We start from the raw sequence: 19,482 nt of genomic DNA, 5'->3' as shown, positions 1-19,482 counted from the left end.
TGCTTTGGTACAGTCTGAGCTTGCTTAACCAAATGCATATTACTTTCATACTAAAACGCAATATAAATGGGCGAAGATAACTAAAAATAGTTGTTGGTAGCTTGTCAGTGCTGAACAGTAATATTTTCTCTTATTCTAGAGCTTTCATGACCTTTTAAATTACACCCACCCCCAACCTCAAAGGCAAATAAATGTGAGATATTTTGGAATGCTTACTACCACATTGTGTGGCTCAAGAAAGTAATTTTGTATGTCGCCCCTAGTAAGTAGCATACTAAGAATATAGGTTAAAGTGTTATCTTTAATTTCTGACTCCATTTTGCCTCCCAATTTTTACTTTACTTTTGTTTCCACTTTAAAGTTGGGTTTTTAAAAATACCCTATTTTTGTATCCTTATAAATCAGTCATTTGGGATACAAGGAGGGTTATAAGTCTATTTGTGAAATAAAGGGTATTATTTTTAAACAAAATTTAAACTGAGCTATGATTATAATTAGAGTAATCTTCTTGGAGCCCTAATTCCGCAGACCATCCAATGTGAACCATAGCTGGAATAATATGCTTTCCAAGGTCACTCCAAAATACTGCCTTTAAAAAATCCAGACTTCTCATTTCAACACTGTAGTTTACCAGAGCATGGTTACTGAGAAGAGTATTTAGAAAGAGGTAATAATGGCACAGCCTGCCCTGCTCTAAAAGTTACCAGAATGATTAGAGCAGAAAACTCAGAGCTTTTCTTAAGTCCAGAATGGAGGAGGGCTGACACCATAGGCACTGGGACGTCTGGTAGAGAAGATAGCATTGTCTTGCTCTGAGCAACTGCCCTGGGTTGTCAGAAAGGCATTAAGGACACTTGTTTTCAATAGTGGCAGTACCATCCTCTAGGGGAGCATTTTTTTGTCTCTCACAATCCTGGAAGGGAAGCAATCTGGGATGCTAGATGTCCTGCAATGTATGGGTTGACTCTAAAGTACAAAGAAAAAAGTAGCTTAGAACAGCCCTAACTTCTTTTTACACACAAAATCAAAAAGGGTTTGTTTGTGTTTTTTTTGCAGTTTTCACATACTTCTGTTTTCCAGGATTGCAATCATTGGGTTCTTATATTTTTTTAATTGAAGTATAGTCAGTTACAGTGTCAATTTCTGATGTACAGCACAATGTCCCAGTCATGAATATACATACATATATTCATTTTCGTATTTTTTCATTATAGGTTCTTAGAAGATATTGAATATAGTTCCCTGTGCTAAACAGAAGAAATTTATTAATTTTTAAAACGTATTTTTATATATAGTGGCTAACGTTTGCAAATCTCAAAACTCCCAAATTTATCCCGTCCCAACCTCTTTCCCAAGGTAACCATAATGTTTACTATGTGTGCAAGTCTGTTTCTGTTTTGTAGAGGAGTTCATTAGTGTCCTCTTTTTTATTGTTTTAGATACCACATATGAGTGATATATGGTATTTTTCTTTCTCTTTTTGGCTTACTTCACTTAGAATGATGATCTCTAGGTCCATCCATGTTGCTGCAAATGGCATTTTATTTTTTATGGTTGAGTAGTATTCCATTATGTGTGTGTGTGTATATATATTCCAGTATATACACAGTTGTATATATATACAACTTCTTGATCCAGTCATCTGTCGATGGACATTTAGGTTGCTTCCATGTCTTGGCTATTGTATACAGTGTTGCTACGAACATTGAGGTGCATGTATCTTTTCAAATTAGAGTTCCCTCCAGATATATGCCTAGGGGTGAGATTGCTGGATCATATGGTAAGTCTATTTTTATTTTTTTGAGGAATTTCCAGTTTTCTATAATGGCTGCACCAAACTACATTCCCACCAGCAGTATAGGGGGGTTCCCTTTTCTCCACACCCTCTCCAGCATTTATTGTTTGTGGACTTTTGAGTGATGGCCATTCTGACTGGTGTAAGGTGAAAACTCACTGTAGTTTTGACTTGCATTTCTCTGATAATTAGTGATAGTAAGCATTTTTTTCATGTGCCTATTGGCCATTTTTATGTCTTCATTGGAGAATTTCTTGTGTACGTCTTCTGCCCATTTTTGGATTGGATTGTTTGTTTTTTTATTAAGTTGTATGAGCTGTTTACATATTCTGGAAATTAAGCCTTTATCAGCTGCAGCATTTGTAAATATTTTCTCCCATTCCATAGGTTGTCATTTTGTTTTACTTATGGTTTCCTTTGCTATGCAAAAGCTTGTAAGTTTAATTGGGTCCCGTTTGTTTTTTGCTTTTATTTCTGTTGCCTGGGTAGACTGCCCTAGGAGAACATTGCTAAGATTTATGTTAGATAATGTTTTGCCTGTGTTTTCTTCTAGGAGGTTTATTGTGTCTTGTCTTATATTTATAAAAGTCTTTAAGCCATTTTGAGTTTATTTTTATGTATGGTGTGATGGAGTGTTCTAACTTCATTGATGTACATGCTGCTATCCAGTTTTCCCAACACCACTTGCTGAAGAGACTGTCTTTTCTCTATTGTATAGTCTTGCCTTCTTTGTCAAAGATTAATTGATTGTAGGTCTGTGCATCTATTTCTGGGCTCTCTATTCTGTTCCACTGATTCATATGTCTGTTTTTATGCCGATACCATGGTGTTTTGATTATTGTAGCTCTGTAGTATTGTCTGAAGTCTGGGAGGGTTATTCCTCCAGCTTCATTCTTTTTCTTCAAAATTGCTTTGGCAATTCTGGGTCTTTTGTGATTCCATATAAATTTTAGGATTATTTGTTCTAGTTCTATAAAATATGTCCTGGGCAATTTGATAGGGATTGTATTAAATCTGTAGATTGCCTTGGGTGGTATGGCTATTTTAACAACATTGAGTCTTCCAATCCAAGAGAATGGGATATCTTTCCATTTCTTTAACTCGTCTTTAATTTCCTTAATGTTTTGTAATTCTCCTTGTGTAAGTCTTTCCCCTCCTTGGTCAGATTTATTCCTAAGAATTGTTTTAGATGTGATTTGTAAAGGGTTGTTTCTTTACTTTCTTTTCCTGCTATTTCATTGTTAGTGTAAAGAAATGCAACTGATTTCTGTATGTTAATGTTGTATCCTGCTACCTTGCCAAATTCTTTTATCAGCTCTAGTTTTGTGTGGGGGTTTTAGGGTTTTCTATATATAGTATCATGTCATCTGCATATAGTGACAATTTCTCTCTTCTCTTCCAATTTGGATCAATTTTATTTCTTTTTCTTGCCTGATTGCTGTGGCTAGGACTTCCAAGACTGTTGAATAGAAACAGTGAGAGTGGACATCCTTGTCTTTTTCCAGGTTTTCATGGGAAGGCTTTCAGTTTTTCATCATTGAGTATTATGCTGGCTGTGGGTTTGTCATAAATAGCTTTTACTATCTTGAGATATGTTACCTTTATACCCACTTTGGTAAGAGTTTTTATCATAAATCGGTGTTGAATTTTATCAAATGCCTTTTCTGCATTCACTGAGATGATCATGTGATTTTTGTCCTTTATTCTGTTCATATGGTATCACACTGATATACATAAGTTGACCCATCCTTGTGTCCCTGGGATGAATCCAACTTGATCATGGTATATGATCTTTTTTATGTGCTGTGGATTCTGTTTGCTAATATTTTGTTGAGGATTTTTGCATCTGTGTTTATCAATCATATGGGCCTGTAATTTTCTTTTCTGGTAGTGTCTTTGTCTGGTTTTGGTATCAGGGTGATAGCGGCTTCATAGAATGAGTTTGGGAGTACTTCCTTCCTTTTCAATCCTTTGGAAGAGTTTAGAAGGACTGGTATGAGTTCTTTGTATGTTTGGTAGAATTCCCCAGTGAAGCCATCTGGTCGTGGACTTTTGTTTGTAGGGAGGTTTTTTTTTTTTTTTTTTATTGCTGATTCTGTTTTGTTTCTAGTGATTGGTATGTGTCAAGTGGTCTATTTCTTTTTGATTCAGTCTTGGTGGACTGTATGTTTCTAGAAACTTGTCCATTTCTTCTAGGTCGTCCTGTTTGTTTCCATATAGTTGTTCCTAGTATTCTGGGGATTTTTTTGTATTTCTTTGGTATTGCTCAGGCAGCCAGTCCCAGCCCACCCTTTGTGCTGGTTTCTCTTGGTTCTGTCAGCCAAGGGGCTGCTGTACACGTCTGAGCCTCGGAGGCTCTCCCTTCATCCCCACTGACCTCTCTGTTGGAGAGGAGGCATCCCAGTGCAAAAGTGCTATTCTCCTTTGCTGCTCCCTCCCTGTGGGACAGGTCCCACGCTAATTCCCTTTTTCTTTTCGTTTTTCTCCTACCAGATTGTGAGGAATTTTGTCTTTTGAAGTAGGTGATGTTCTGTCAAAGTTCAGCAAGTGTTCTGAGTGAACGGGTGGGTCTGTGGATGTCTCTCTTGGTGTGATCATGGGAGAGGATGAGCTAAGAGCCTCTATCTAGCCCGCCATCTTGGCACCCTCTCCCAACTATTGTTTAAATGAGAGGAAGTTCAAAATGTGTTTTGTTCAGAATATTGCCCCAAATTGTTCATTTCAGAAAACTTACCAATGGTTAACACATACGTAGTAGAATCTGAGTTGCTAATTCATCACACTTTCTCTGCATGTGTAGCTATTGCATTCAAGGTAATTGTGTATAGATGTAAACACCCGACTTCATTTTATCTTCTAATACAGTTGTGCCCAAGCATTTACATACTTAAATACATGTTATTTTATGACAAAATACTTTCTTTTTATTTCTCCCCATTTATACTATAGTTAAGACGTGTTTAGGTAGGTTATATTATCCATGAATTTCATTCAGGATAGTAAAGGGCAGAGTTTACAGTATTTGCTATAGAAAAAGTGCTGGATCTGCTAGGGTTGAGAACCATCAGTTAAAGGTTCAGAGATCACATGAAAGCAGAACTTGGAACTCCACCCATGTTAGGATGCCTGAACACTTTTTTTTCAACCCCAAACCACGTCCCCCAGACACACCCTCTTTTGCCTTCCAAGTGAGACAGCAAACACTGTATGGGCCCTTGCAGCCATTCTGAGCCATTCTGTGCCAATATCCGTTTTCTAGATTGGGATGAGAGCTGTGGTTATAGGAAGAGGATGAAATCCCTAGGGTTAAAATGTACTGTATTTTAAAGATACATAAAAGTTAGATTCTACAAAAAAATAGTTTACACACACACACATATGTGTGTGTATATCATGTTCTGATCACATGTCTGAAGATTCATTTTTTTAAAAAGGAAGAGAAAAGGAGGAAGAATTAGCACCTTTTGGAATCTGTCTTATTATTTTATTAAGGAATCCACTTCTATGACTGTCACGATGCCCAGGCTGAGTTAATAGTCACGAGTTCTGGAGGTAACTACACCCCAGTTTGGACTTTCTGGTTATAACCACTGTCTTCTACCTCAGTTGAAAACCCAGACTCATGAGGCGTCAATCCATGCCCTCCTATTCCCAGAAGATGCCAAAGCCAACAATGTAAGAGGCTTTTTCAGGGAAGAAGATTACTTTTGTCCTCTTAAAAGACAAACCTACTTTGCTTTATGAAGCATACGGCAACCCAAACCACAGGTTGGGATCTGTGCAGGCCTCAGTGGAGATGGGGAAAAGGAGAAAGGGGGACTCAAAAAAGAAGGGATCATCTCCCACTTAACAAGTAGGCTAGGGTGGAAGGATAGGAAAACTTTATGGTTCAAATCCTGCCAGACCCAAAGCCAATACCAGTGAAGAGAGTTCCGGCTTCACCCTGGGAATTTTCAAGATCTCTGCTCTGCAAAGGCCTTGGGTGGGTGGAAAGCCTGAGCCACCCATGTTCCCCACCCTGCTTCTCTCCTTGCTTTTCTAAGGAGTACAGCAGAATTTTCTGTATGCACACCTAGGGTTCCAATGGAAAAAAACTACTCACAGTTGACATGGAAGGGCCATAGGCAATGCGCCAGGGCTATGAGCAAGCCCTGATCTGGCTTTAGCGAGGCTTCACTCCACCCATTGTCAGGATACCCAGTGGTGTCTTACTTCATACTGAATAGGAAAATGTTAAGATTCACCTAATAGTTGGGCCAAGGGGCAATGAACATTCTTTCCATCACTGGAAACACCTACACAGAATCTAAACAGCTGGCAACTGGAGAGGGAAGCTGAGCTAGAACAATGATTAGATATCTTCTAAGACCAGTCATACAGTTCAGGCCAGAGAACTGAATTTCAGGGAAGGTCAGTGACCCACACTGAAGCTAAACTCTTAATTAAGTACTCAGTTCCCTGCATGAAGGTGTTCCATTCCTGATTGGCCTGTCTCAGCCCACCCGCCCTGGAGAAAGAACTCTAGATAATGAAGCCAAGAAACACATAGGGCTCTAGGCCCAAACAACTATACTGTTTATTGAGAACACCCGTAGATGGTGGAAAGGAGGGATGCCCTGTACCGCATCGTGGCTGCCACTGACTGGAAGCCGGGCCTGGAGAACACTGCAGAGCTGGGGTGGGCTTCCCATGACTCACTGACCTTTACAAAGGTGAGAGGAACAAGAGAAGGCCAGGCTCAAGAGCCTGGCACTGTGCTGCAAGTGGGGACTGATTGGCCTTTGCCTTTCAAAACCAGGGTTAGGGGAGGGGGACTACTAGAAAAAAATAGAACCTCTAAGATTAAAAAAAAAATAGTCCTGTACATACCAAGACAGCATCTGCTCTCCAGGGCCCAAGACTGGCAGCAGGGGCCTTAGGCAGGCAGGCCGGCCAGGAACCCCCAGGGGAAGATCAGTGGTTCGGCTGAGACAGTCAGCTGCACATAATTGGCCAGTCACCAGCACCCAGCAAAACTTCATCCATGCTCGGGCAGGGCAGGAAAGCACCCAGCCCCTTGGGAATATACAAATATTTACCAGGTTCTCTTTGCTCGTTACAAAAACAGATAAGAAAAGCTTACAGCAGATTATTTACAAACAGTATCCTGGGATATTGTGAAGGCAGAGGTGGGCTGGCTTGGAGGGTGGGGTCTGTGGGGGCAGAGCAGCCACAGCAGCCCAGAATGTCCAAGGCTGGGCCCCCTCCCCAGGCTCCAGGCCTCAGGCCCTGCAAAGGCACTGGACTCTTGTTACTGGGAAAGGGGCTTAATTCTTCTTATGGAGGAACTTCATTTTGTTGCCTGTGGGCCAGAGAGGGCAAGAGTGAGAATGTTTCAGTCATCTCTTCCAACAGCCCTGTCTCTTAGTGGGAGAGAAGGTTTAGGAAGACTGGATACAGCCAGACCCAGGATAGTGAAAACACTCTAGAGCTTTAATTAGGGCACTGGTATTAATCATGTGTGGCTTTGGGCAAGACATTTAACTTCTTTGGTCTCAACTTTCCTTCAAAGTGAGACATGCTATGGTTCTAAGATTTAGCTGGCTGAGCTCTTTGAAGGGAATGGAAGTTTTTCAGATAAGGGCACTCAGATGCTGCTACCCCTTATAGCCTAGAGGAAAGCTCACTGGTCTGAATGGCCCTCATACTCACTCAGGAAGAAATGCACCCAAAAAAGTTCTGACTTATGTAAGGGTCTATGAGACCTCTTCCTGTTCTGTCTACAACCAATATAAATACCCACTGGCATTGGTTTAGAGTAGTTTTGGATACAAATCCCCCAGCTTCTCCTTTCTTGCTGAACACCTGTCTCATCAGTGACAAGGCTACTTACCCAAACCGCGGAGAAACTTATTCATTCCACTCTGCTCAGTGTCTGGAAGTTCCTCTAAGTACTGCTCCACTCTCTGCTCAAAGAGGCCTGGGGAAAAGGGGGAACAGGAACAGGGAAGAGAACAGTCACTGGAGGAAGGGAAGGGGAGGTGGCCTGGAGCAGGGGGTGGACAAGGGGCACGGATCCCAAAAAGGGAGAAACCATAGATCTGCAATTATAACTTATAGGAGCATCTTATCAGAATTCAGACTGGCTCATCAAAAGTATCCTTAATGACATCTCACTGGTGTCCACTGCTGACAACAAGTGGCCCTCAATACCTTGCCTCCCAGTGCACATTCCTGAGCTGCATTATAGTGAGGATGCCATTCCTCCTATCAGAGCTGCCCCGAAGTGGACACCTTCTCTAGTTCCTTTTAGACCACTCTACCATGTTGTTTCAAAAGGTTTGTTACACTAAATGGACAGTATTAGTGGACAGAAGAAATAATAACCCCGAGGTTAGACAGAAGGGTGCTGATGAGATGGAAAAGACTTAAACTGAGCAAAGCTGATGAAATAACAGATAAGATGACCTGCTCTGAATGCAGACTGCCACCAACCTAAGACAGAGCTAGGGCTTTCTCTCAGCCCCTAGGTTCTCAGAACTCCCTAAATTGTGCAGTCTAGTCTTTTTCTCTGAATAAAGGCATGCGAAGAGGGGGTAGGTGGAGGTAAGCCCCCACTCTCTTGCCACATGGCTCCAGCCTGTGCCCAGCCTTGTGAAGGTACTTTACTGGGGCAGGACACACTGGCCTTGGTGGTCTCTATCAGAAGAAAAGGGATATTAGGAGGTCTGTCCTGGTTGATACCCAAAAGCTTCCTGATGGATACTCGGTGCCTGGCTTCTCTGCCGGTAGCAGAAAAGTTAGAGGAAGACACCTTCTAGCCCTCCAGAGCCCCCACCCCAGGCTCTTCCGGCCTTACCCTTTGCCCGACACTTTCTTAGCTCCCTGTCTTGGATGAAGCCAGCAAACATCTGAGACTCCATAAAAACTTCAAGAAAACGGCGGATGCTTTTTGAGGCCACAGACTTGCGGAAAGCCTCTCGCTGAAAGGCTCTCTCCCCCTTTTCACTCTGGGTCAGGAAGAGAGAGTAGTGCCCAACAGTCTCCACAAAGAACCGGATAAACACCTCTGACACCAGCCCATTGAGGGTATTACATTCTGGAAAAGAAAAGAAAATCTCTGAGGTTCAGGTCAAGAGCCTGCAATCCCAACCTCCAGCTGGTGGTGTTTCCCTCTCCCCAACAAAACTCCAGCCAGAACCACTTATCTGTTCTTGAACCTTTCACTCTTGTACTCCTGGGCTTGTCGCTAGCCCACGAGCCAGGAGGGAAACTGCTCTGAACATGGACGCTGGCAAATACTTGCTAGATGAGTGAGAATGGAGATCAGAGACCAGAGCACCGCCTTCCCCACCCCCCTCACCTTGGGTGGTTTTCCTGGTTTCCCAGGAAGGGGAAGTTCCCTCCATCTCCTGCAGTGGCTCAAGGCAAGGCTGGGGAGGGAGGAATAACTAGTGTCCTGTCAGCAAGAAGAGTCTTTATGGTTGCCAATTTTCTGTGGGTTTTTATCCCCAAACCTCCTGAGGTAGAGAAGTGTCAGAGGCAAGAGTGTAGCTTTGCAGTCTGGGCCACCATAGAGCAGCCCCAGTGTTGTTTAAGTTTCTGAACTCCCTCTGATAAAATACCACAACACTTCTCTCCCTTCGGACCCAGTCAAGCTGTAACTCTCTGGACCCCACTGGTAGCTGGGCTAGAGAATTCTAGGCTAAAGTGAGACCAAGGTCCTATACCTGGAGTTTCATCAGTCAGAAGGGTCTGGTGCATGGAGACAGGGTCCAGGCTGTCTGAAGCCTGACCCAGAGCAGAGGGAGCCTGGGACCAGGTCACTCACCATCGTCGGAATCGCTGTCAGAGTCCTGGGAGATCAGCTCGCTCTTCCTCTCTAGAGCCTGCTCCAGAGCCGCCTGTAGCTTCCTAGGTAACAGCGTGTCCTCATCATCCATCTGCAGAGAGAAGACGCAGTGACACTGACTGAGCACCGCACTTTGTTCCAGCCCTGTTGTAAGAGCTTAAATAATAATTTCATTTCATTCTCCCAATAACCTTGATACTGTATTATCAACCTCATTTTAAGATGAGGAGCTGAGGCAGAGAGAGAGAGTTTAAAGAAACTTGTCCAAGGTCACAGAGATAAAAAGTGGTGGAGTGGGTGGCATTCACTGCCCAGAGCCAATAGGGATTCCCACTCCAGCACCAGGATGCAGTCTCCCCAGTTTCTCCATCCTCAGCTCCTGGTGGGAAGCACAGCTGGCTGGGGACATGGAGACTGTGGCCCAGCCTGTGTCTCAGGTACGAGGTTAGGCTATTTCTGTTTGTATTCTGGTTGAGTGTCTGTACCTTGACACTCTGTACCCAGGGGTCATAGCTCTATCAGTGGTGTGTAACAGACTACATTCCCAGAGGGTATAGCATTGGGTTGTGTTCCTTTATAGAGAACCAGGAGGGTTTCCATCACTAACAGGCTTTTTGAAGTTGACAATGATCGCAGACTTTTACATTCCATAGGGTTCTGTGCATCATGTGTAATCCTCCTGCAACATTTCAAGGCAGGTGTTATCACCGTGCTTGTTTTACAGATGAGAACTCTGGCTCAGAGAAGTTCAGAGGCCTATCCAAGATCATGTATCTCAAAGGTGGCAGAGGGCAGAGGTCAAGTCTTCTGACTTCCAGGCCATGTTCCTCCCACTCCCACACTGCCTTCCAGAAGCTGATGATGCCAGCCAGAACGGCAGATCCTGCTAAGGTGTCAGGACTTTTCAGAGCAGCTTCTCCCCACCACTGTCTATGCTGTAAATGTGGAACTCAGAGAGCTCAACAATCGGGCTGTGAAGGTGGAGCAGTGTGTGTGACGGTGTCGGTTGCTCTGCATCAAACAAGCACCCACCCTAGGGCAGGCCGTGTTCTGCAGTGTCCCGCTCTTACCTGTCGGATGAATCGGTCAGACCCCAGATTCACCATCAGTGCCTGAGAAAAAGAGCCATGGGGGGCAGTGATTCAGCGTATGAATCCTTGCAGTGCCCTCCCCAGACCTCCAGGCCTCCTGGATTCCCAGGGTCAGATAACAGTTCCTAACTCCAGCCAGGGACAGACCTCCCAAGGAGAAAGGAAAAGAGCTGGGTACAGAGGCGCAGAGGCCACAAATGAGAAGACCCCAGAAGACTTTCTCCTCTCTCCTTTCCCCCTCCCACCCTTCCCTCCCGGGGGTTTCTGTTCCTTCTGCCTCTTCCTTTCTCCACCCTTCCCCCCAGCTGGTTCCCCAGGTGGCCCACCTCCTCCACAGGCAGCTCCTTCAGTTTGGGGAGGGAGCTGGAGAGCAAGCCAACCAGGAAAGGGGTGGGACAGCAGACGATGTCGATCATGGAGGCCGGGAGGACAGGAATGAAGGTGTGCTGCCAGGAGAAGGGGTAGAGCAAGGCCACCACCGCATGGGAGCAGCTGGATAGGGTACTGGTAGACAGACAGACAAAGCACTGAGCCCAGGCCAGGCACCTTCAGGGAAGGGGAGTTAGAGCCTGCTGGGACAGGCTCAGGACATCCTTTCATGTTAAAATACCCCCCTCCCAGTGCAACAAAATTGCTAAGGGGGCTCGGGCCTGGGTCTGACCCTGCCGATTGGTGAAGCTCCCACATTCCCACTGCTCATGGTCTCAAGGACAGTGGTGCTACCCTCTTCGGTAACTCTCTAGAACCAGCCATGAGGGTACATAGTAACACTTGAACACACACACCTACTCACCCACCAAATACACAAGTGGGCCTGACCTCGTGTGGGAGTATCAGCTCAGGCCAGGGAGTAAAAGGCAAGCTGAGCAAGGGTTGATCACAGATTCATAGTGTGTAAGAGCTGGAAGCTCCTACAGGAGTCACCTTATCAATTCCACATTTTACATCTGGGGCTGCTGATAACCAGGCTCAGGCTGGTCATAAGTGGCAGACTTGGGACACAGTTTTCCTGTCTCCCAGCCCAGTGTTACTTCTCCCGCTCTGCCCTCAGTCCATTCCTTCCTCTCCTGACTGGAAAAAGTGGTTTGACTGAGGACCACTGACTGAGGTGAGGCTGGCACCATTCTTATCCAGTGCCGTCTTTCCTCAGGATCCAAAAAACAGCCACAGGTTTCAGTGGGATCATCCCTCCCTTGGCCTAGAGGGGGCTCCCGGCCTCCAGCACTACAGGGCTCGCTGTCCAAGCAGAATGAAGCGAGCCCGGAAGGAAAGCTCCAGGGTACTAGCTAAACGGCACAGGAGTGAGTGCTGAGGGCCAGTACGGGACACCAGTCAACACGGGGGGCACACCAGGCCTGAACCATCTGTCAGGAGCCGGGTCAGAAGCACTCCCCTAGGGACCGTGTTAGAGAAGAGGAAACGGGCCCAGAGTCATGGTGCCAAGTCCATGACAGAAATAAACCCTCTTTTCCAGAAGGATCTCTGGATGTTCACAAGTGTTTGGACAGCCAGTGCCTTGCTTGGCTGACCTCCCACCCTATGGATAACTAAAACACTGCTGAGCCTTGAGGCAGAGACAGGTATCCTGGCCCTGCCAGCCCTTCCCCTGGGGACAGCAGCTCCCCACACCTCAGGGACAGCCATCTGAAAAAGATCTGGAAAAGGGCTGTCTCAGGGTCAAAGGAAACACTGATCTCCTCAATGCCCTCCAAGGGACCTGAGGCTTGGAGGCAGATGCCTCATACAACCCTAGGGCTGATCACTGCAGAGCCAGTGTGTGCACACATGCACCCCTCCCACTTACACAGACATCAAAACTAGGCTAGAGGGACAAAGGACTTGTGGAAAACCTAAAACATGAGCAACAGAACATGGCCGGCTGGACTTACTGAGCCCTGATCCCAGCCCAGGTCTGTGTGCCCTCACTGTGCCGCTGCTCTGCCCCTCCAGTCAGAGGCGGACCTCAAGCAGGGAGGACATCATTTCTAAGACCCAAGATTGGCAGGACCTGAATGCCGGCCAGGCCAGAACAGGGCCCTGGGGTGTCTTCTCCCAGAACGGTCCTGGAATGTGTTCAGAGGCAGTGGCTGCCACAGGAAACAATCTCTGTGTTCACAGCCCTGCTGGAGCCAGGCTGAGGGTGGGGTGGCAAAGAGGAGGCTCTGCCCGGGTGAGGGAGTAGAACCTTCAGGAAAAGAAAGCTCAGGGTCCGTGCTCTGCCAGGGGCATCAAGGTGTGACCAGTCCAGAGCCTCACAGCCGGGGCTTGGCTGGTGGACAGTGAATACGGACGGCAGAAAGGCGCAGACGGCCCCAAGGGGCTGCTGTACCTGGCTAGTTGCAGCTGCTCGCTGGGTCCCTTCACGAGGCTTGCAGGCCCAGGACATATAGAAACACTGAGGGTGTAAAGGGAAGTGAGGGGCAATCTTCATTTCTAAACCTGGCTCTCTCTGGAAAAGTCAGAAGCTCTGGTTTTTCCTCCTTCTCCTGGGCTGAGAGTGGGCCTGAGTTTCTGCCCCAACGCCCTAGGACATTTGGGCATCCATTTCTCCTGTTCCCTCATGACCCCCTCATACATGCAGAATGACCCCAGGGACCCTGGCTTACTGGGGAACAAACCAGGAAGAGGATTTTTCTTTTCTGCCCCTCATGCCAGCATCTGGCATATGGTATGGCACATAGCAGACAGTTTAATAAATGTCTCAGCGACTAAATTAATTCCACCACTCTAAAGAAACCACTGTCCCCTGTGGTAGGTTCTTTGACACAAAATATACAATGTATTGCCTAGATCTCTTCTCCCTGCCTGTCCCACCCCCTAGATATATACTCTTTCCTATGGTCTGAATGTCTGTGTCCCCCAAATTCTTTGTTGAAATACTAGCCCCCCAAATATGGTATTAGGAGGTGGGGCCTTTGGGAGGTGCTTAGGTCATGAAAGTGGAGCCGTCATGAATGGGATCAGTAAAAAGATCATAAAAGAGACCCCCCAGAGATCCCACACCCCTCTTCCACCATGCGAAGATACAATGAGAAGGCAACAGCTATGAACTTGGAAAAGGGCCCTGACGAGAATGTGACCATGCCGGCACCTTGATCTTGGACTTTCAGCCTCCACAGCTGTGAGAAATAAATTTCTGTTGTTTATAAGCCATCCAGTCTGTGTTACTTTGTTATACAGCTCGAATGGACTAAGACACTCTTTTTTTTAAAAGCCTGGCTGCCTAGAAGAGCTTGGCTTCTTCCACAACCCCTCATGTATGTCCAGTGACATTTCTGTCACCTCTCCCTTGGCCACAACCAGATCTTGGCATCTGGAACTCGTCTGCCTCTAAATGCCAACACTTCAAACCAAGACTTCTGATCTATCCAGCTCTTTTCTTATTTCTCCTAAACCAGCTCCCCTGCCTCACTGGCACCTCCAGTCCCTGGACTTCTTTTCCCCTTTCCTAATTTGGCCAGCCTTCCTACAACCACTCTCCTCCCCAGCGCTCTCAATTCCCTGAACTCGTCCTCCGCACATCCCCAAGTGCCTGGCCCTGGGTGACTCCAGTCATTTGCATTCTCCAGGTGAGACCCTCACTGGCCTCACTGGATGGCTCAGCACTCCTTGTACTATCCCTAGTCAGTGCCCTTGCCCCTTCCTCACAGTGGCTCTTCCTAGAGTCCATCACTCTTAAAACTCAGCATCCCACAAAGATGGCCTTGCCTCCCCTTCCAGAGGGAATGTGGCCCTCAGCTAGAAAGTTCCCTTACTTTCTTACCTTTCTCCATACAAATACACCTGTACCTAGACCGTCTTGGCTGTTGGCAAAAGAAATGTATGTCTTCTTCCTTCCAGCTAAGTCCTCCACTGGCTTCACAGTCCTGCCATCTTGGGTGTTCCCAAGCCCCACTCCCTCAGTCATCCTCTGCCCGGGTTTGCTAACCTTTCCTCTCCATTTGCTCTCAATCTCACCACACACAGACACTAAAGTGACAGCAGCCAGCATGTACTAGGGCTCCTAAGTACATGTTGGATTAACTAGTAGATGTGCCTTCCCCCCTTCTTCACTTTGCCTGCTGGGCTCTACCTGAGCTTATCTGCCACAAAAATGACCCGACGCTCCAGCAGCAGTGAGGCAAAGATCCGGATGAGCTGGCGCACACTGAGGCAGGTAAAAAGGCACTCAAAATCCACGTGCTCCAGCCGGGAATCCATGGGCCGCCGCAGCTCTAACACCTGCAGGAGAGTGGTGGGGAAAGTGGGTCAAGGCAGACCAGCTGGGAGCCACTACTGGGTCCCCCACAAAGCGCCCCAATGCTGGTTTCCATTCCCGTCCTCTCTTTTGCAAGGTCTCTAATCTTCCCCACTAGGCAGTAAGACCCAGTCTCCTCCTCCCCTCAGACCACAGCTCTGTTCTTGTAGTACTCAGTCACCCTGCCTGTGGGCAAGAGGGCGATCTGTGAACATGGGAGAGGTTCCAGAAAGAGGGAGCTGAGAAGCCATTCGCCAGGCTCTCGGGAAAGCGAGCGGGAAAGCTGACTGCTCTTACAGGTAAGGAGAGTGAGGGAGCCACACAGCTTTATCTGCACGGTCCTCCCTGCCCTCTTGCCCATCTTCCTAAGGAAAGGTCTTGACCCCACCGCCGCTGACCACCCCACAACTGACCGCTGCCCTCAAGGCTAGATGAAGAGCGACATCTCCACACCAAGGACTCTGCTCACCCATCTGGAAAGACAATGCTAGGTCCTTGTTGCCATGCCTCCTCCCTTTCATGCTAGGGTTTCCTTCCAGAGGTTCTATCCTGGCTTCTAGCCTCTATCTCTAGCGTGTCTAACCCCTGTGCCAGGGACAAGGGAAACACAAGGAGAGGGATGGCTATTCCACAACCTTGCAGGAAGCACGCCTTCCTTTATCAGGGCCAAATCTAGCAATCTTCCCTCCAAAGAGGTTGCAAGGCACAGCCAGTCACTTCCCCAGGGGTAGTCATGAGGGTGGACGGTGGCCACTGACCCTGGGAGTAGGAGCAGGAGGAACTGCTGACGCTCAGGCCAGGCCAAAGCAGCAGTCACTGGGGCCTGCCTAGCCTCCCACTGGCTCCTCAGCGTATGTGGATAGCACGGATGCACAGGATAAACCTAAGTCCCTCTTTAGCCCTGGGGTGTCAGAGCTCTCAAGGGGCTTTTACCCCAGCTCATCTCATCCGTTCCTCAGAGTCTACACAAGTGACGGTCTAGCTTCTAGCTCAGAAGTTGTCCCTCTGGGCCCCCAGGAAGAGGCAAATGGACACAAGTCACCCTAAGGATCTCTCTTTTATGGACACCTGTTTACACCCTGTCTCTCCCCTCAGAGGGTGAAGTCCCAGAAGGCCCACTGATCAGCACAATGCTGGGTACACCCACAATGCTCAGCGCCTGCGGGCTGAAGGAATCCCACACAATTACGCCAGAGGCCTCCGCACCCCTCCTGTCCTTGCCCCACCCCAGAAAAGCTGCAGTGAAGCCCTCCCAGTCCTCCCTCCTGAGAGCCTGCATGCAGCCCAACAGACTGCTCTGCAGCACACGGCGCCCCACTCCTACCACCCCGGGGGTTCGGGCTCCTCCAGGGAGTGAGAGTTCACACAGGCAGCTCGCAGAACCTGGGCCTCTTGACTCACCCCGCCCTCAAGGAGATCATAGTCCAGTGGAGCTGAATGAGCCTCATCACAGCCCACGAGCCTGGTGTCAGGACCGGGGAAAGGTATAATTAACACCTGCACGGGGTGCTGAGAGGGCTTGAGGAAGGGCACCCATCTCGTCTGGGGTAGGGCAGAGGTACGGGTCAGAGCAGCAGCTCAGAGCACAAGATGCTGGATCTGGTTGTCCAAGGAGAGAAGAAGGGAAGTGTCTTCAAGGCAAAAGGAAGCAGGGTTTAGGGACAGCAAGCAATTCAAGTCAGTGTGGAGAGGAGGCAGGTGAGTGGGCTGGGGCCACGTCCTGAGGACTCCCAGTCACGCTGCTGGGCTCTCAGGGCAGGGTCAGTGGCCCTGACCCAGGCCATGCATGAAGCCCCAAGTCCCCCCAAATGGGGGTGGGAGAAATGAGGCTCAAAGGCCCTAAATGGCATTTGCCACTCCCAGCAAACCCAGTGTTTCTTTAGCCAGACCCTCTCCACTCCCTGCAACAACTCATTTATTTCTTCTTCCCTCTCCTCAAACCCAACACCCTCCTCTCACTCTCAGAGGATGACCTGACCTTCTTTTCCATTTTGAAAAACCTAAAGCTATCAGATGAAAATCTCGAATCTATAAGCCACAGCCTGTCCCAGCCATTACACAAGGAAGTGCCCTTCTCTCCTAACAGAGCTGGTGCCCCCACGGGTCCCACCGCCCAGCCTTCTCCCCGACAGTCTGACTCCCCTCTCCTCTTCTGCCCTTTAACCCTTCCTCTGTTGGGCCATCCCCACCACCACCTTCAACCAACTCCCCTGGCTCCCCATTACTTTCAACCACTGCCCCTTTCCCATTTCTGCCCCCGCAAAGCCTCATGAAAGATGTCTCTACAGGCTGTTACTTCTTAATCCCATTCACTTCTCAACTCTCTCCTCTCAGGCTTCTCCTGTCAAGGCATCTCATCCTGCCCTCACCTGAGCACTCCTTCTTTCTTGAGACGCACCCTTCCTTGGCTTTCCAGCCATGTATCCGGGTACTCCTCCAGGCACTCCTCCTGTCTTTCCCATCTTCAGGGCTGCTGCTCCTCTACTGTAGGGCCTCCAAATGCTGGAGTCCCTCAGGACTATCTCCTCTCCCCTGTCTACACTCTTGCTACTCAACATCTTCTCTGGAGTGTCTCACAGGCACCTTAAACGTTATGTGCACAAAATCGAACTCTTCCTCCTCCCCAGCCTGCTCCTCCTTCAGGTGCTCCAGCAGTTACCCTGTGGCTCAAGCCAGAAAACTGGGAATTAGCCTTAAAATCTCCCTAACACGATTCCCTACTTCCAATCAAACACAAAGTGCAATCAATCCTAATTCTAAAGTACATCTCCAATCCATCTACTTGTCTTCATCCACCTTAACCCACGCTCCTATCCTCTCTTGCCTGTACTGCTGAACAGTATCCCAGTCGGTCTCCTTGTTTTCACTTTGGCCCATTATCTACACAGCAGCCACAGAGAGGTTTTAAAAACATATCTCAGATCATAGATCCCCGCTTTAGGTACATTCCAAAACCCTGCGCTTGGCCTAGAGGCGCACTGTGACTTCGCCCCGCTGCCTATCCACCCTGCTCGCTCCCCTGTCAGCCATCTTGGCCTGTTTTCAGTTCCTTGACAAGCATACACACTTTCTCAGTCTTTGCCTTTGCGTGCTGTCCCTCCACCCCGAGTCATCCTCTCCTGTCCACACCCTTCTCTTGGGTCTCCTTCCTCCCCTTCATCTAGTTGACTCTACTCACCAGGGGTCCCTGGTAAAATGTCATTTCCTCAGAGGAGGCCTTCCCTGGCCCCTAATCTAAAGCATGCCCCCTGTTACTCTTACTCCTGTGCTTTCACTTGGCACTTAAAACACTGAGGAGTTATCTATTTCTATGCAGAAGTATTTAATATCAGTCTCTCCCACCAGACTGTGAACTCCACAAGGACCGAGCTGTGACCCTCTTTAACTTTATGCCTCTGTCCCAAGGTCTGCACAAACCCGGACTGTGAGACAGCACATAATCAGTAAATATTTGATGAATGAATAAAAGGTGGCCTCCAGTTTAGTCCAAACAGGTCAGGGAAGGCCCCTGGGATCTGCAGAGAGTTGAGCAACAAGTAGAGTTCTGTCATTCACTTTTTCAGTCCCTGTAGATTAGGTGTGCACACGTGTCGAGCAAGGAAGGGGCCGTGCTCTGCACCTTCCAGAGACTGCAGGCAGGTCCCAAGCCAGCCCCAGTCCATGGTCTGTGAAAGAGGCAGCAGAAATCCCTACCTCATTGCCAGCACCCGGCAGGAATGTCTTCACTTTGATGGTCTTCCCTGGGGCAGGGAAGGGTGATTCCATGAGACTTCTCATGAAGGGATAGACCAAAGCGGCGGAGATCCCACGCCGGCGCTCCACCTCATCCAGAACCTGTGCCCGCCGCCAGCAGCCCAAAGAGGAAGGGTGTCAGGGCGCTGCCCTTCCCTACCTCCTAGGCAGAGAAGAGGGTAGCCCAGCATCTGAACAGCCTGGGCCAAAAGCTGGGAGATGGGGGACTGCCTTGCCAGGAGCTTCACACCCTACCCTTCCCGTTTTCCTGGTCACTCAGGGACTACCCTGCTCCCTAACGAGTCCTTGCCTCAGACCCCAAGAGGTGACTAGCTGGGCAAAGGAAATACCATTTGAGGGCTGGGTTCCTGGGCACCTGGCTCCCCCAGGGGTCTCTGTCCTCACAGACTCTGGCTCCTCCCGCAGCCCAGGGTGGGCTGTGACATGGGCTGTGACACTGCTGGAGCAGGAGCTGGTAGATGGGGAGTCAGAGAGCTTGCTTGCACTTGTACTTGTGCTTGCATTCTCGCCTTCTCTCACCCTCTCACACACACACAGGTGGTTTTCTCATCTAAGCCGCCAGCAGATACTCCTATGGGAGCTGTCAGCTGGGGGGAGGAGGAGGGGGAGGGAAGTAAACCAGAGCCCTCTTACCTTGGAAAACAAGCCGAAGCAGCCAAGGCGGCTGATGACACAGTATACCTCTGGCAACCGAGGCCCTTTCCCACTTGGCTGGGACAAGGAGGAGAGAGAGACACAGACAGAGAATGCATGATTACAATATCTGGCTCCTTCT

General features: G+C 48.2%; 1 protein-coding gene and 1 long non-coding RNA gene across 5 annotated transcripts in view; one reads left to right on the top strand and one right to left on the bottom strand.

The window, feature by feature from the left end:
* Window positions 1-6,903: 6,903 nt before the first annotated feature.
* The window catches only part of DENND2B (DENN domain containing 2B), a 98,591-nt gene continuing 86,012 nt past the window's right edge, over window positions 6,904-19,482 (bottom strand). For all 4 annotated transcript variants that reach the window (XM_074372437.1, XM_074372439.1, XM_074372436.1 and 1 more), the window contains 9 exons: window positions 19,341-19,418; window positions 18,648-18,788; window positions 14,790-14,938; window positions 11,044-11,221; window positions 10,697-10,738; window positions 9,606-9,717; window positions 8,634-8,873; window positions 7,668-7,754; window positions 6,904-7,136 (listed from right to left, as the gene is read on the bottom strand). In XM_074372437.1, the coding sequence (XP_074228538.1) occupies window positions 7,102-7,136; window positions 7,668-7,754; window positions 8,634-8,873; window positions 9,606-9,717; window positions 10,697-10,738; window positions 11,044-11,221; window positions 14,790-14,938; window positions 18,648-18,788; window positions 19,341-19,418 (1,062 nt within the window). In that variant the 3' untranslated portion in view covers window positions 6,904-7,101. The remainder of the gene's footprint in view (window positions 7,137-7,667; window positions 7,755-8,633; window positions 8,874-9,605; window positions 9,718-10,696; window positions 10,739-11,043; window positions 11,222-14,789; window positions 14,939-18,647; window positions 18,789-19,340; window positions 19,419-19,482) is intronic.
* On the top strand, window positions 9,668-13,870 carry LOC141578863 (uncharacterized). The gene is made up of 2 exons (XR_012509688.1): window positions 9,668-9,775; window positions 10,351-13,870. It is a non-coding gene; the product is annotated as an uncharacterized LOC141578863 (long non-coding RNA).

This window comes from Camelus bactrianus, chromosome 10 (assembly GCF_048773025.1).
Source record: "Camelus bactrianus isolate YW-2024 breed Bactrian camel chromosome 10, ASM4877302v1, whole genome shotgun sequence".
NCBI classification, from domain to species: Eukaryota; Metazoa; Chordata; class Mammalia; order Artiodactyla; family Camelidae; genus Camelus; species Camelus bactrianus.
This window is presented reverse-complemented; position numbering and strand designations above follow the sequence as displayed.